This window comes from Schistocerca serialis, chromosome 5, assembly GCF_023864345.2.
Source record: "Schistocerca serialis cubense isolate TAMUIC-IGC-003099 chromosome 5, iqSchSeri2.2, whole genome shotgun sequence".
NCBI lineage: Eukaryota > Metazoa > Arthropoda > Insecta > Orthoptera > Acrididae > Schistocerca > Schistocerca serialis.
Genome location: NC_064642.1, coordinates 74,747,035 through 74,762,623, shown reverse-complemented (window position 1 = coordinate 74,762,623; position 15,589 = coordinate 74,747,035). Strand labels below are relative to the sequence as shown.

Here is a 15,589-nt window from a genome sequence, read left to right as displayed (position 1 = left end):
TGATTACAATTGTCTCCAGTTAGATAGGAAATCCCAGTGACAGGGCAGGAATATGAGGTGCTGGCAAGAGATGTGGAACAGGTCTTGCAGTTAGTTCTTCCACAGGAATAAGATCCATTCATTAGGGTGTTGTGAGCATATTGTGTAGGTTGGGTTGACTGTATTCCTGTGTGAGAGGCAGGAGGAGATAATTAGTAGGATATTTCTAATTTCATTACACGATGAGAGGTATTTAAATCTGTAAGAGAGAAAGTTTTTCTGTTATTAAAGACCAGTATGATATTAACAATGTAGGAAACGACAGATAGCTACTTACTGTAAAGAAGACATGTCAAGTTGCAAACAGGCATTGCCCCATTAGGGGCTGGGCCACCTGTGAAAACAGCCATGTCATTTACCATCTCTGCTGCAATCATTGCACATCTTTTGATATTGGATGACTACCAACCAGCTGTCCACCAGGATGAAAGAACACCGCTAAAATGTGGCCAAGAACAAAGGAAACCACCTTGTGGCACAACATGCAGCTGAAAATAACACACTTCATTCCAATGGTGGGTTCAGTACGTGAGCCATCCGGATCCTTCCCTCCACCACCAGCTTTTCTAAACTGTAGAGATGGGGTTTCCCTTACACCATGTTCTCCGCTTCAGTAATTATCCCAGCTGCAAGCTATGGTAATGCACTGTCCCCACACCCTCCATCCAACAGTTTCCATCCCATCTGTCCTATCATCTTTTCTCCATTCTCCTCTCCCACCTGTATGTGCAGCCCTCTGCCAATACATCTGCCCATCTTTCCCTTCTCCTCTGCTTTTTTCCCCGCCTCCCTACCACACAACCTGCTGATGCTCTGCCTGTTGACAGTCTAGTCCCTGCATACTCCGCCAGGCAGTGTTCATCTCTTTCTTTCCCCACCCGGATATTACTATCCGTTTCCCATCCCCACCCTCTCCAGACATCTGCTTGCATCCTACGTGATAGTTGCATTCCGGCACGAAATGCTGGAATTGGCGATAGTATGTGCATGAGGTATGCTTGTGTGTGTGTGTGTGTGTGTGTGTGTGTGTGTGTGTGTGTGTGTCACTGATGAAGGCTGTGGCCAAAAGCTTTAAGTAAGTGTCTGCTACTTGACGTGTCTTCTTTACAGTAAGTAGCAATTTGTCTTTTCCTGTATTGGTGATATTCTTACCTGGAGTTTCCAGTGTTTGGTCCAGCACAATATTGTGTGATAAAGAGGTTACTCCTTTTTGTTAGTAATCAGTGGGTATGCATGGCCATGGGGTGTGGAAGATTTGTTTTCGGTTGACGTAATGGCGGTGGTGTTTGTATGCAACAGGCTCAGAAAAATCTTCAGCATATTGAGAGAGGAACTATTAATCGTTGCAGATGCTATTTCCACCGCTGGCAAATGTGTGGGTGAGCAAGTTTGGATTTTGAACATTTAACCCAGCAGTTCATATGGAGCTATTCTGGGTGATTGGCAGGTTGAATGTGAACTGATTCCTAAGAAAGCATGACTGACGTGCTCAGCATTCAGCACTGAGGCTCAGCTGAAACAATTGGAAGTGTGTTTTGATATTTTGGAGGAATCTTAATATTGGCCTTAATGGACCTACGCTAGATGGGGATTTAGAGTTATAAGTGTCTATTAAAGATATCTGTAGATGGTCCATAACATGTTGGCATAGAAGAGTGTCATGGCAATGACCATGACAGTACTATAGATTTGTTTGGAAGTTCTGTCTTTAAAGTACTAATAGTTATGTGAAGAATACAGGAGGGACATTGTGTCCCTCTACAAGCACAGTTGCTTCATTTCATCTTTAATAATAACACAGTTATTTGTCCAAAATGTCTGTATGTGCATGGCAATTATCCCTGCACAGCTTGATAAACCCTACGGCTGTTCGTCTTTGCCCAGTAGTTCATTGATGCTCGTTGGCTGGAATGCTTACAGATCTAAGTCCATTTTCCTGTGGAGTTGCGTTGTGCCTCTTTCAATTTCAAGTTCTGCAGCACACTTTCTGGTTGACTTGCAGGGTTAACGTGTCGCTAATGCACTAATTTTGACACATTTCCCTCCCGGTTGATGGATGGCCAGAGTGGGAGGTGTCCGAAACACTTCCAGGGGAAAGGCTTTCATCTCCCCTATGGTCACAGTCCAACAACTTGGTGGCTCCTTACTGAACCATTTATCAAAGTTACCTGCCACCTGATGCACGCAGTTATCACTAAGTGTTCCTCTATAGTGAAGTCACTGGCATCTGCACCAAACATGGAGAGGCAAACAATGAAGTGGCCAATCTACAGACATTTTTCTCCTCCCAAGGCAGTCATGTGGCAGTCACATAACAACCACATTGCAATTCATGTGAGGAGCATTGTAACCAAATCAGTGATCAGCATGAAAGGTTCAAACTTCAAATATCTTACCAGCTTATACTGTTACACACATTTAATTTGGGTATAAACACTGTCTAGCCACTTTGTATAGTGACCCATTGTTTAAAAATTAAAAAAAAGGTTTTGTTTGTTAACCAAAGTATGGGAAAAATGCTAAGTGCTGCCAAGGTGATGGGAAGTGGTTGGGGGGTATTGACAACATAAAGTAAGTTGCCAGTAGCTGTGACAAGCAGATGTCAGTTGGTAAAGAATTGGTAAAGGAAGTGGTCTTTGTAGGGGGGCTAGGGTAAATACATTAAATCATATTACCTCCTCGGCACACTGATATTTCTGGAATATTGGTCAGATTTTTCATTTGTGTGTATTTAGTACCAGTTTAAAATTTATAGAACAGCTGCAGATACCATGTTTGATTTTTGTCATGATACATGTTTAATTTTATTCAATTAAAACATTGCTGATTGTAGGGTTTTCTTGTGCGATGCATCCTTCCACTGTGATGTCTGCAAGCATGTTTCATTAGAATTTTCCACTTTGGCACTGGTGTTTTGCGTAAAACAATTTTTTTTTTTGGGGGGGGGGGGGGGGGGCAGGGGGTGAACAATGAAATATAGCAGTGCTGACTATGAAGCAAGTTTGTCTAGGCTTGGTTTGCTGGCTGACTTTATCTGTAGTTGCAGTGGATTTTCATAATTTTTTTGTAGGATGTTCTCTCTTATTTATGTTCCTTGTACTCCTTTGTGCTCAGAACGTCTTTTGCTCGTGGGTTACTTTGTTCTTAAATGCCAGTGACTGCCATCTGTGGGCATGGGTTTTCTTTAATGTGTTTTCTGTAAGCTTGCTTTCTGCGGTATGGTCATCATTGTTGCATTGTATTTGGCCCCCCTTGTGTGTGCAATGGCAGTCATTGAAGAAATTAATGAAGATACATACTTTGCAGTTGCTATTTTACCTTCGGGTTAGATTTTGGGGCTGTGTTCACATAAAGTAAAGGAAGTGCACACCATTCGTATGTCCACACTCCTTGTTCGCTTCTTTTTTGTGAGTGCAGCCTCTGCTTGGATCTGTGTAGTGTACTGTTGCTCCCCACCTAAAATCAGATTGATAGTCATTTTTATTAAGCAAAAATTTTAAGAAAACATTATGTACCCTACAAGCTTTCGAAAGGTGAGTGAAACTCAACTATGGAGAAATAATAGCTTTTACACGCTTCTTACTAGAGTGACCTGTTGGATACAAATACATGCAAATACAAGTGTGTTTGTAATTGAACTGTACAGAAAATAAGTTAAATAATTTTGAAGTGTAATATTTGTAAATTATTCCCACCGAAAGCCTCCTTTGCAGAATGTAAAGGGTTGTAAAGACACTGCAAAATTAGTCTCTGGTGCAAAGCTGAGGTATTTATATAGGACAGTTTGTTAAACTTTAACATGGTGAAATATATTTCACTACAATATTGGTTTTGTGTGGCTGAATCATTCACAGTGTTTATATTGCGAGTTCTGAACAGAACTGCATGTAAAATCTGGATTGTGTAATTATAAATTTGTATAATGGTTGTATGTGCAGTTACATATGTGTTTGTTCAGTCCTGTTTTTTTTAAATCCAACTGCTAGCATATGAACAGCTGTTGACAGGGCAGAGAAGAAAGACAGTTGTGAAAAAAAGTGTCAAGAATGCGGAGAATATGAGAAACACCTAAAACAACAAGTGATACTAAAACATTTGTGTTCCAAATTATGTATATGAAATGAAAAATTGAAACAGAGAACTGACTTTAATTCATAAAATAAGTAAAAAAAAATTTTGTGGATTTAAGTTGTAACATGTGTGTCTTATTAGATGTTTAATTTATGTAGAGAATATGTACATAATGGGAATTATTTGTAATTGTTTATTAATGAAGCAAGGAGTAACATAATAATGATGCTAAGTGACAATACTTATTTCTTTGCAGTTCTGGAGTGGCAAAGAAGAAAGAGGCTTCAGCATCTAGGAATGTCTCCTTATGTGGGTGCAGGATCACATATGTATAAAGGTGATAGATATAGGCAGGATCACATATGTATAAAGGTGATAGATATAGATTCCTTGTTTTGGAACGATTTGGATTGGATTTGAACAAATTGTTTTTGAAGTACAAGAGGAAGTTTCATTTAAAGACTGTTTTGTACCTGGGCATCCAGATAGTAAGTTCAGCAATATCTGTAGTCTTTTAACTACTCTTAGCCTTGTAAATAATATACTGAGCATCTTAATTCTTTCTTACAGTTAGATGTTCTTGAATACATCCACAGCCAAGGCTACATTCATGCTGATATTAAAGGTTCTAATCTGCTTATTGGTCATAGACATGGTACAACAAATAATGTGTACTTACTCGATTTTGGTCTTGCTTGTCGTTACATGGGGCGAGATGGCAGGCATAAAGAATACCATTCTGATCTGCGCAAAGCACATAATGGAACAATTGAATATACAAGCAGAGATGCTCACATTGGAGGTAGGTTACCAGTTTTCTTTTTCAAGTTCAAGTAAAATAATTTTGCATGACATATTTGAAAGTAGTCCTGCAAAATTCTGCTGTCCCACCGCAACCCCTCCCCTCACCCACTGTCCCACCGAAACCCCCTCCACTGTCCCAGCGCACCCCCCCCCCACTGTCTCGATGAACCCCCCCGCCCCACTGTCTCGACCCGCCCCTCCCCCACTGTTCGACGCGCCCCTCCCCCACTGTACTCATTTCATCTGGTTAGAGTAGACATATTCTGTCAGCACTGGTGCTATGTCCTTATGTGGACTCTGTATTAGTAAAAGTATGACGCCCCCCTCTCCTTCCCACACCCCCGTCTTTCCTGCACCCCTCTGTCCCACACCCTCTTTTTTATTGATTCAAAATACATAATTTGACAAATACGGGACACTTTTTATTTTATCTTGTCACATAATTGCTTTTCTGTGCCATGCAACAATTAATTCGATCATAATTTACCACCCCTCCCTCCACCCCCCCTCACTCCACACCCCGCCCTCCACACCCCCGCCCTCCACACCCTGCCCTCCACCCCCCTCCTCCACACCCCCGCCCTCCACTCCCCGCCCTCCACCCCCCTCCTCCACACCCCGCCCTCCACTCCCCCCGCCCTCCACCCCCCTCCTCCACCCACCTCACTCCACCCCACTCCCTCCTCCTCCTCACAACCCCCTCTGCCCCACCGCAATGCCCCCCAGCCACTTTCAAGCACATGCCCCTCTGTCCCACTACTGCCCCTCTGTCCCACTACTGCCCCTCTGTCCCACTACTGCCCTTCTGCCCCTCTGTCCCACTACTGCCCCTCTGTCCCACTACTGCCCCTCTGTCCCACTACTGCCCCTCTGTCCCACTACTGCCCCTCTGTCCCACTACGCCCCTCTGTCCCACTACTGCCCCTCTGTCCCACTACTGCCCCTCTGTCCCACTACTGCCCCTCTGTCCACTACTGCCCCTCTGTCCCACTACTGCCCCTCTGTCCCCACTACTGCCCCTCTGTCCCACTACTGCCCCTCTGTCCCACTACTGCCCCTCTGTCCCACTACTGCCCCTCTGTCCCACTACTGCCCCTCTGTCCCACTACTGCCCCTCTGTCCCACTACTGCCCCTCTGTCCCACTACTGCCCCTCTGTCCCACTACTGCCCCTCTGTCCCACTACTGCCCCTCTGTCCACTACTGCCCCTCTGTCCCACTACTGCCCCTCTGTCCCACTACTGCCCCTCTGTCCCACTACTGCCCCTCCTGTCCCACTACTGCCCCTCTGTCCCACTACTGCCCCTCTGTCCCACTACTGCCCTCTGTCCCACTACTGCCCCTCTGTCCCACTACTGCCCCTCTGTCCCACTACTGCCCCTCTGTCCCACTACTGCCCCTTCTGTCCCACTACTGCCCCTCTGTCCCACTACTGCCCCTCTGTCCCACTACTGCCCCTCTGTCCCACTACTGCCCCTCTGTCCCACTACTGCCCCTCTGTCCCACTGACTGCCCCTCCCTCCCCCTGTCACCCCTAGCCCCTGCCTTTGGCCTTTGCCTCACCATCTCCATCCCTCCCCCTCTCACCATCTCCATCCCTCCCCCTCTCACCATCTCCATCCCTCCCCCTCTCACCCTCCCCCTCTCACCCTCCCCCTCTCACCCTCCCCCTCTCACCCTCCCCCTCTCACCCTCCCCCTCTCACCCTCCCCCTCTCACCCTCCCCCTCTCACCCTCCCCCTCTCACCCTCCCCCTCTCACCCTCCCCCTCTCACCCTCCCCCTCTCACCCTCCCCCTCTCACCCTCCCCCTCTCACCCTCCCCCTCTCACCCTCCCCCTCTCACCCTCACCCTCTCACCCTCCCCCTCTCACCCTCACCCTCTCACCCTCCCCCTCCTCACCCCTCCCCCTCTCACCCTCCCCCTCTCACCCTCCCCCTCTCACCCTCCCCCTCTCACCTCCCCCTCTCACCCTCCCCCTCTCACCCTCCCCCTCTCACCCTCCCCCTCTCACCCTCCCCCTCTCACCCTCCCCCTCTCACCCTCCCCCTCTCACCCTCCCCCTCTCACCCTCCCCCTCTCACCCTCCCCTCTCACCCTCCCCCTCTCACCCTCCCCCTCTCACCCTCACCCTCTCACCCTCACCCTCTCACCCTCCCCCTCCCCCCCTCCCACCCTCCCCCTCTCCCCCTCTCACCCTCCCCCTCTCCCCCTCTCCCTCTCCCCCTCTCCCTCTCCCCCTCTCCCTCTCCCCCTCTCCCCCTCTCCCTCTCCCCCTCTCCCTCTCCCCCTCTCCCCCTCTCCCTCTCCCCCTCTCCCCCTCTCCCCCTCTCCCCCTCTCCCTCTCCCCCTCTCACCCTCTCACCCTCTCACCCTCCCCCTCTCACCCTCTCACCCTCTCACCCTCTCCCTCTCACCCTCCCCCCTCTCCCTCTCACCCTCCGTCCCTCCGGATCCCTACCCCATCCTCCGTCCCTCCCCCTCCTCATCCCTCCCCCTCCTCATCCCTTGGTGACGGTTCTGTTATGTTTACAAATAAATCTTGCTTATCACTTTTCCAGTCAAAATACTGTTGTTACTGATTCCTAACTTATGTGGATTGTATCAATATTGCCAGTGGATTTAAGATACTTCCATAGTAAACTTTCTTATGTAATTGTTTTGGGGTGATGTTCCAGGATAATTCCACACAAATCATTGTGTATGTCACTTATACAAAAGGAAGTCATTGCCAGTAGCTGAAAATAGGTGTGCTCATTTATTGTGGTGCTGAGTAAGGTTGCACATTAAATATTTCGAAGACAATGTAGTGATAAATAAGTCTGAACCTGATATCAATGAAACTACCAGTTCTGATACAGTAACGCTGCTTCTGATGACATTATTTTATACATGCATGTTTTCAGGTAAAGTAACTAATTTCACATGACATTGTTTTTGTTTGAAGCACACTCAAGAAGAGGGGATCTTGAAATTCTGGGCTACAATTTATTACAGTGGCTTTGTAGCAAGTTACCTTGGGAAGATGAACAGGCTGATCCAGATTATGTTCATGAACAGAAAAAAGCATTCATGTCAAATATTCCACTATTGATGAAGTGCTGCTTTCCGAATGGAGACGCTCCAGGTATCTGTAATCTTATTTTATCGGTGGAGCACCTGTCAGTTTTACTGAGGTATAAAAATGATCTTCAACCTTTGTTGACATTAAAAAATGATTATCATGGCAGTTATTGCCACCTCAGTCGTAATCAATAATGTGTGTTACATCAGGTTCACAAAACTTAAAATTGTTACGTAGTTTTCACTATTAATTTTGAGTTACCTCCCTAAAGGATTTATAATCGTGGTTCAACTTGTATTGTAGGCATATTTCATACATTTATAGTAGGCACTTGTATTTTATGTAGTTTATGAAATGGATTTTAAACATTACAGTCTACATTTATTTTGCATGTTGACACAGAATTAGAGGCTTGAATTTTATAATATTCTTTGCAAATTGAATCTGACAAAATTAAAAAGAGTGTTTAAAAAAATATTTCCCTACTAGTAGATGGTGATGTAAGATATGAAATCCAGTACAGAGTAGTTTGTATCTTGTATGATTCATTTCCATATAAATAACTTCACCAAATGTAAGGGTTTTGGTTACTTATCTTTTTTATTTTAACAAAGTGGACATCGACTGTCGAAGTGTTGATTGCTCAAGCTTTTATTAGGAAGCAAATATTACACATTGAAGTTGTCTGTGTGTTGTACATAAGACAAGTTTTTTACTGCACTTCACTGTGTATTCAACCTCAAAAATAAATAGAATGTGTTACACTGCAGCTGATATGCACTGAAGAGCCTATGAAACTGGTACGCCTGCCTAATATCATGTAGGGTCCCTGTGAGCACGCAGAAGCACTGCAGCACGACATGGCATGGACTCAACTAATGTCTGAAGTAGTGCTGGAGGGAATTGACACCACGAATCCAGCAGGGGTATCCATAAATCTGTATGAGTATGAGGGGGTGAAGATATCTTCTGAACAAAACGTTGTAAGGCACCCCAGATATGCTCAATAATGTTCATGTCTGGGGAGTTTGGTGGTCAGTGGAAGTGTTTAAACTCAGAAGAGGGTTCCTGGAGCCACTCTGTAGCAATTCTGGGGTGTTGCATTGTCCTGCTGAAATCGCCCATATCTGTTGGAATGCGTAATAGACATGACTAGATGCAGGTAATCAGACAGGATGCTTATGTACATGTCACCTGTCGGAGTAATATGTAGACGTATCAGGGTCCTGTATTACTTCAACTGCACATGCCCCTCACCATTCCAGAGCCTCCACCAACTTGAATAGTCCCCTGCTGACATGCAGGGTCCATGTATTCATGAGGTTGTGTCCATAGCCGTACACGTCCGTCTGCTTGATACAATTTGAATTGAGACTCGTCCAACCATACAATATGTTTCCAGTCATCAACAGTCCAATGTCAGTGTCGTCTGGCCCATGCGAGGCATAAAGCTTTGTGTCGTGCAGTCATCAAGGGTACACGAGTGGGCCTTCGGTTCCGAAAGCCCATATCGATGATGTTTTGTTGAATGGTTCATACGCTGACACTTGTTGATGGCCCAGCATTGAAATCTGCAGCAATTTGCGGAAGGGTTGAACTCCTGTCATGTTGAATGATTCTCTTCAGTCGTCGTAGGTCTTGTTCTTGCAGGATCTTTTTCTGGTCGCAGCAAAAATTGAAGATTTGATGTTTTAACGGATTCCTGATACTCACGGTACACTTGTGAGATTCTAGTACGGGAAAATCCCCACTTCATCGCTTCCTCAGAAACTGTGTCCAATCGCTTGTGTGCCGACTATAACACCACATTCAGACTCAACTTAATTATCTATCAGCTGCACCAGACACTTATTGGCTTACATAGATGTTGTCGACAGCAGTGCCGTATTCTGCCTGTTTACATATCTCTGTATTTGAATAAGCATGCCTATACTAGTTTCCTTGGCAATTCTCTCTCTCTCTCTCTCTCTCTCTCTCTCTCTCTCTCTCTCTCTGTGTGTGTGTGTGTGTGTGTGTGTGTGTGTGTGTGTGTGTGTGTGTGTGTGTGTGTGTGTGTGGGCGCGCGCGCGCGCGCAAAGTGAATGTCATAACTTAATGTGTGCTTTTTATTGTTTCACTGCTGAAAAAGAACTGTTCAAAAGTTAGAGAAGAGTGTCTGTTACTTTGACAGTATCTCAACTGCAGATTACAGAATTTAGTGAAACATAGTTACTGAACTTTCTGAAGCATTTGTAGTAGTTCAAGTGCACTGTATTTGGAAAACAATGGATGAGTGCCCTCAGTATAATGTACATCAGCTGTCTTACGTAAGAGAACATATGTTTTTAGACTCGGTTCCAATTTGTGCGCTTAGAGCTGTTGTGTACCTGGTTGTGGCACATACAGTGAAAACCCTTTTCAATGAATCCGTGGGGACCTAAATGTAAGTTCACTAAACAGGAGTTTTTCTTAAATGAGTTTTGCCCGAGTACAAGGAAAGATGGACCCGAAATCATAATTGGAACTTGTTTCGGTGATAGAAGTAGTATTTAATTACAAAATTACTAATATCTTGGGCTACAAATTACCAATTGTTTATCCTTCCATTGTATTGTAGTGAAAGAAGTTGTCACTCCAGTTGGTTGGTATTAGTTAGAACTTATTCATCTAACATTAAAGGAGGAAAAGAAACTCCTAATGGTATCAGGTTCTTGTTCAGCAACAATGAAAGTTGGTGCAATGGCTTGTGCTTGTTGTTGTTTGCTTCCAGCATCACTTTTGGCTCTTCCATCACAGTGTTCCTTCACAAAAATTTCACACATCTCACTCACTTTCATTTTGACAGTGGAAGGCAGATCATCATCATCATCATCATCATCAGAAAGTCCTGGAATGTCTAATTTTCAGAAATATCTGTGGTCCTATTCCATTCTTTTTCGGGAATAATGTGGCCTCAGACAATAGCTGCTCTTTGTGAAACCATATAACAGTCTGTTATGTTACAGAATTCCAGGTAACAAAGAACATATTCGTAGTCTGTAGAATTCTGAGACTCATCATTTTCTTTCTCTAAGTGAATGAAATTTGACTTCTGCGCAGTTGTTACTCAGAGTCTGACTTTGTTGAAGTGTATTACGTCCAGGGGTTGCTGATGACTTGTACAATTTAGAGGAAGGAATACAACATTTACATTACTCAGAAGCAGTGTTTCTGAAGGCTGTAAAGGGAATCGGTCAGTAATAGGTACAATCCCCCCCACCCGTTTTGCACCTATCTCAGTATATAAGTGCCTGAGAAATCTCAGACGTGTGGTGTCATCCAGGCAATGCTGTTATATTTGTAGATACAAGGGAATATATTTATGTTTTTGAACCCCATGGGAGTGTTAAATTTTCCTTTTATTAGCGGAAGCAACTTTTCACTTCCATCACTATTTACACACAACAGTGTAATCATCCTTTCTTTACTTCCTTTTACTTCCATAGAATTATTATAACTTAATGGAATATCACTGTAGCCGACATAATCGTCTTGAGAGATTCAGCAACTGTCTAGATATTTAAGACAATTTTCATGTATTTTTCTGTCTCCGTTGCACATTTTTAATTAGATTACATATTTCGATCACTCTGGATCATCTTCAGATCTAAGAAGTTGTGTCAGCAACCTGTCTTGTCTACTCAGAACCACTACTTCAAGTAACGGTTCTGAGATGAAATAGTGGTTCTGAGTAGACAAGACAGTATGCTTACACAGCTACTTAGATCTGAAGGTGATCCAGAATGATTGAAACATGTAATCTAATTTAAAATTTGCAACTGAGACAGAAGAATAAATACGATTTAACTTTAATAGATTATGTTTTTACAGGAAGTACTTTATTTACTTGATTGTAAGACAAGGATTTTTGCCAAATTCGTCATTTGAAAAATACGGGGTCATCTTATATTCGCAGATTTAACTATTGCTGCCGAGATAAACATTTTGACAGTGTTCAATAGATAAATATCGAGGTTGTCTTGCATTTACAGATGAAGCTTTGGCTATTGGGGTTTCGCACAAATTTATTTTGAAGAGTTCTGAAGGGTAGAGTTTAGCAAACAATACTTCCATTTGAATAGGATCAAGATTTCCTGATACATAGAAGCACTTGATGCAATGTTGATCTTGTTCACTTGGTCACGTGACATTTGACTCACAGTACTAGATACATGAGAAACTTGGAACTATGCACTACAGCTATCTAAAGCTCTGCAAATAGGTCAAATACAGGTATGGATACTGCACACATACATTTATGCTGCTTTGTAAGTAAAGGTAACATTGAAAGTTGAAAATCTTGTCCTTCAAAACCAATTTTGATTCTGAACCAAAGTTAGTGTTTTATTTGGTTATGAAAAACTAATGGTTTAAGAGGTGTGTTGCAAATGAAAATTTGAAGTTTTTCACGTGTTAGAATACTGGGGAGAAAAATTACCAGCTTTTAATCAGCTTTGGAACAAGGGGGTAAATTCAGATGAAACGAGAAAGAAAAAAATCCAGAATTAAATGTCTAACAAATGAAACACATCACATTAAACTGACTTCAATTGTTATCGCAAGAATAAATTACAGCAGAAATACTCATTAAGGTATTATTACCAACAGATGGCATTAGTCCAGTGAAAGTTCAAGAATTGCATTCAGTTGTGATTGCAGTCTTTTATTTATGTATTAGTTGTTGCTGTTACATATGTCCTGCACCCTAGAATATATAGATGCCCATGTTTCAATGTTGCTCAAGCACAACACTAAGGAAGACATGGAGGTGGGCCAGTGACACCAGTTTAGTTGAGAACTATGAATGTTGAGAGGGGAGTGGTGAATGAGCAACAAATTTCGTGTTGCTGCCAACCATGGAAATCTATACTGCATGCTTTGGCTTTTTATGAACATCTACCATGTTTAAACTGCAGTTTGTCTGAATCCATTTGTATAAATAAAATAAAAAATAAATTGCAGCATACTTGGAAGAAATAGCCAAGTATTTGTGACAATGAAGATGTATGTTTAACAGTTCCCCTGTTTAGATGATGATGATGATGATGATGATGATGATGATGATGATGATGATGACGACGACGACTATAAAACATGGTTCCACAGAACACAGGCTAAACAAAGGAGGCAGTGAAGATAAAAGTTAATACGAAAAGTTTCTTGTTATATTATTTCTTCTTCTATTATCAAAACATAGACAACGAGTAAATGGCATAAGATTAGGATTGGTGTTCTGGTAACAGATGCTCAAGTCAGTAAAAGTTTGTAATCTTGGTTAATCAGAATAAGTTTAAAAAATGCTTTTTTCTGAAGGAGCTTCTTAAAAAAAAGAGTTCTTCATGTATTCGGGGTCATCTCGTACTCGTGTAAATACATTATATTATAAAAGAAACGAGTTTCATCAATGTTGAAAATGTGTCACTTTATCACCCGTGGTAATGTAATGTTTTCAAATATCTTACAATTTCTGCATGTGTATCCTCGCTAAGAAGTGACATCCCCCCCCCTCCACCCCCACCCCCTTCCCTTTCCCGCAGCTTGCTGTTCAGTGGAAAGAAAATTTTAGTTTTAATCTTCAAGGCAGTTTCACAAACCTTCTCACATAGTACGTACTTGCTTATAGGAGTTACTTGAAACTCTTTCAAAGAATATTTCCATGTCAGCGAATGTAGACATGTGAATTTGGATCCAGAGTAATCATTAGCTTTGGAATTGAATAAAGCTTGTTTCGTTTTGAATAAGCTGCGCACTAGATCGTGATTCTTCCTCATTTATGAAATTCTTATGTTAAGATTGTCTTACATGTGGTGGATGGTTGTGAGCTTTTGCTGAATTGTAAGCTGTCTTTGTTTGCAGACCATAACACCACAAAAGCAAAACTGATAGCTTCAATGCTTCAATGAACAAACAACAAAATTCCTTGCACATTGTAGACTTTGTGACATTTATGACATCAGATCTCATGACCTAAGTAACACAGTATGTAGAACTTTCTGTAATGGTATCGCATTTCCAGTGGGAAGAGTATTGTCATGTTGTGCCGACAATACGAATAGGTTGCAAGTGCACAAAAGCAGTGTGGGTTGTAGTTAGCCGAATGAATGTATATTGCAACAATCAAGAGATGAGAATATGCACAATTACTGTAAGGGGTTTAATAGTGTGTTGATGGGCATATTTGACCCTTTCACTGCTGTTGGTGTGTGTACATGCCCTGCTACACTGTTCTCCAGGTGCTGTGTGGACGTGTACACATGCACCACTTGGGTTTTGCTACAGTGTTATGGACATCTGTGGATGAATTACTTCGATGGCTCGGTGAAAAAAGTAGTTTCGAGCATTTATCATATAGTATATGTGCCTCCTTGTGTGCTGTCATTTGCAGAAAACCTCGTTCGATATCTGGAATTGTTTTATGATGTAAAATGACCACAGGATTCACGAGGCACAAGCATGTAAATGGACACGTCACGTGTGCCTGTCCTTTGCATATAAAACCCAGTAACTCGAGAATGAAATTACATATCATTTTGCTCTAAATTTTAAATAAAATTTTGATGCCTTATGTGCATTTCATTCACTGCAAAGTATAAGCCAAAATTAGCTGTACACATAATTTGTGTGATGTGTTTACCTCTGCATATCTTAATTTGATGCAGTGCAATAACTGTGGCATATTAAAAAAAGTCTATTCTTGATTGAAGATGTCAGACAGTAAGATGTGCAAAAATCAAATTATTGGATTTGATTGTGATTATTTATATGTTAGGTTGAATGCCAGATCTCATAGGACAGGTTGTCCAGTTTTTCCAGTCTTGCAGGTTTTTATTTGTTGGAGCAATTTCATTTGTCCACAGTAGCTCACTTAATTCACTTCTTTGATTTTCACAGCAAAATACAACACTTCCATACTGTTGCACATATTTCAAAGAATAAATAGTAAATAATACGGCTAGGACCTCAGTATTTACATTATATTCCTCTTGTCTCAGTGACTTCATCATTCAGCATTTGATTTCATAGTGGCGTTCAAAGCTTAAGTGTAGGAAAAGTCCACAACTGCAGACGAAAAATTACTTTCAGGTGTCAGTTTGTCATTTGGAGATCTTCTTGACGACTAGCTTGTTTGATTTTTCCCAGTCAATAGGACAGCATGGAAAAGTACTGGATACTATAAAACCAATATCTTTGTCTCATTGGGATGAACTTCTTACTCTCATGTGGGAATGCATTACAAATTTCTGACACCACACAATATTTGATGCCAGTTATTGTATTTAGTCTTAAAATTAGACATTTCACACACAGGTTCCAAATAATTTTAGAAATAATTGCCAATTGTAGCAAATACTCTCCCAAAATTTTCCAAATAACAAATTTTGTCATTCAACTCTTAACGGTACTGTAAAAATGTGTGTGTTCTTAGAGATATCTTCGGGACTCAGTAATTTTGCTGTGAAAAATATATATTGAGGTACCTTGTTACTTGGATTTAGCAGTGTCCTTTCATCCCTTATTTTCATGTTGAACTGACTGAAAAAAGTATGGTAAACTCTGGAAGAAGTACTATGCAATAAATTAAAGTATATACCGT

General features: G+C 42.2%; 1 protein-coding gene across 2 annotated transcripts in view; it reads left to right on the top strand.

The window, feature by feature from the left end:
- LOC126481095 (serine/threonine-protein kinase VRK1-like) overlaps positions 1–15,589 on the top strand; it is a 99,394-nt gene that overhangs the window by 36,071 nt on the left and 47,734 nt on the right. For both annotated transcript variants that reach the window (XM_050104614.1, XM_050104615.1), the window contains exons 5-8: positions 4,367–4,447; positions 4,483–4,598; positions 4,681–4,912; positions 7,861–8,040. In XM_050104614.1, the coding sequence (XP_049960571.1) occupies positions 4,367–4,447; positions 4,483–4,598; positions 4,681–4,912; positions 7,861–8,040 (609 nt within the window). The remainder of the gene's footprint in view (positions 1–4,366; positions 4,448–4,482; positions 4,599–4,680; positions 4,913–7,860; positions 8,041–15,589) is intronic.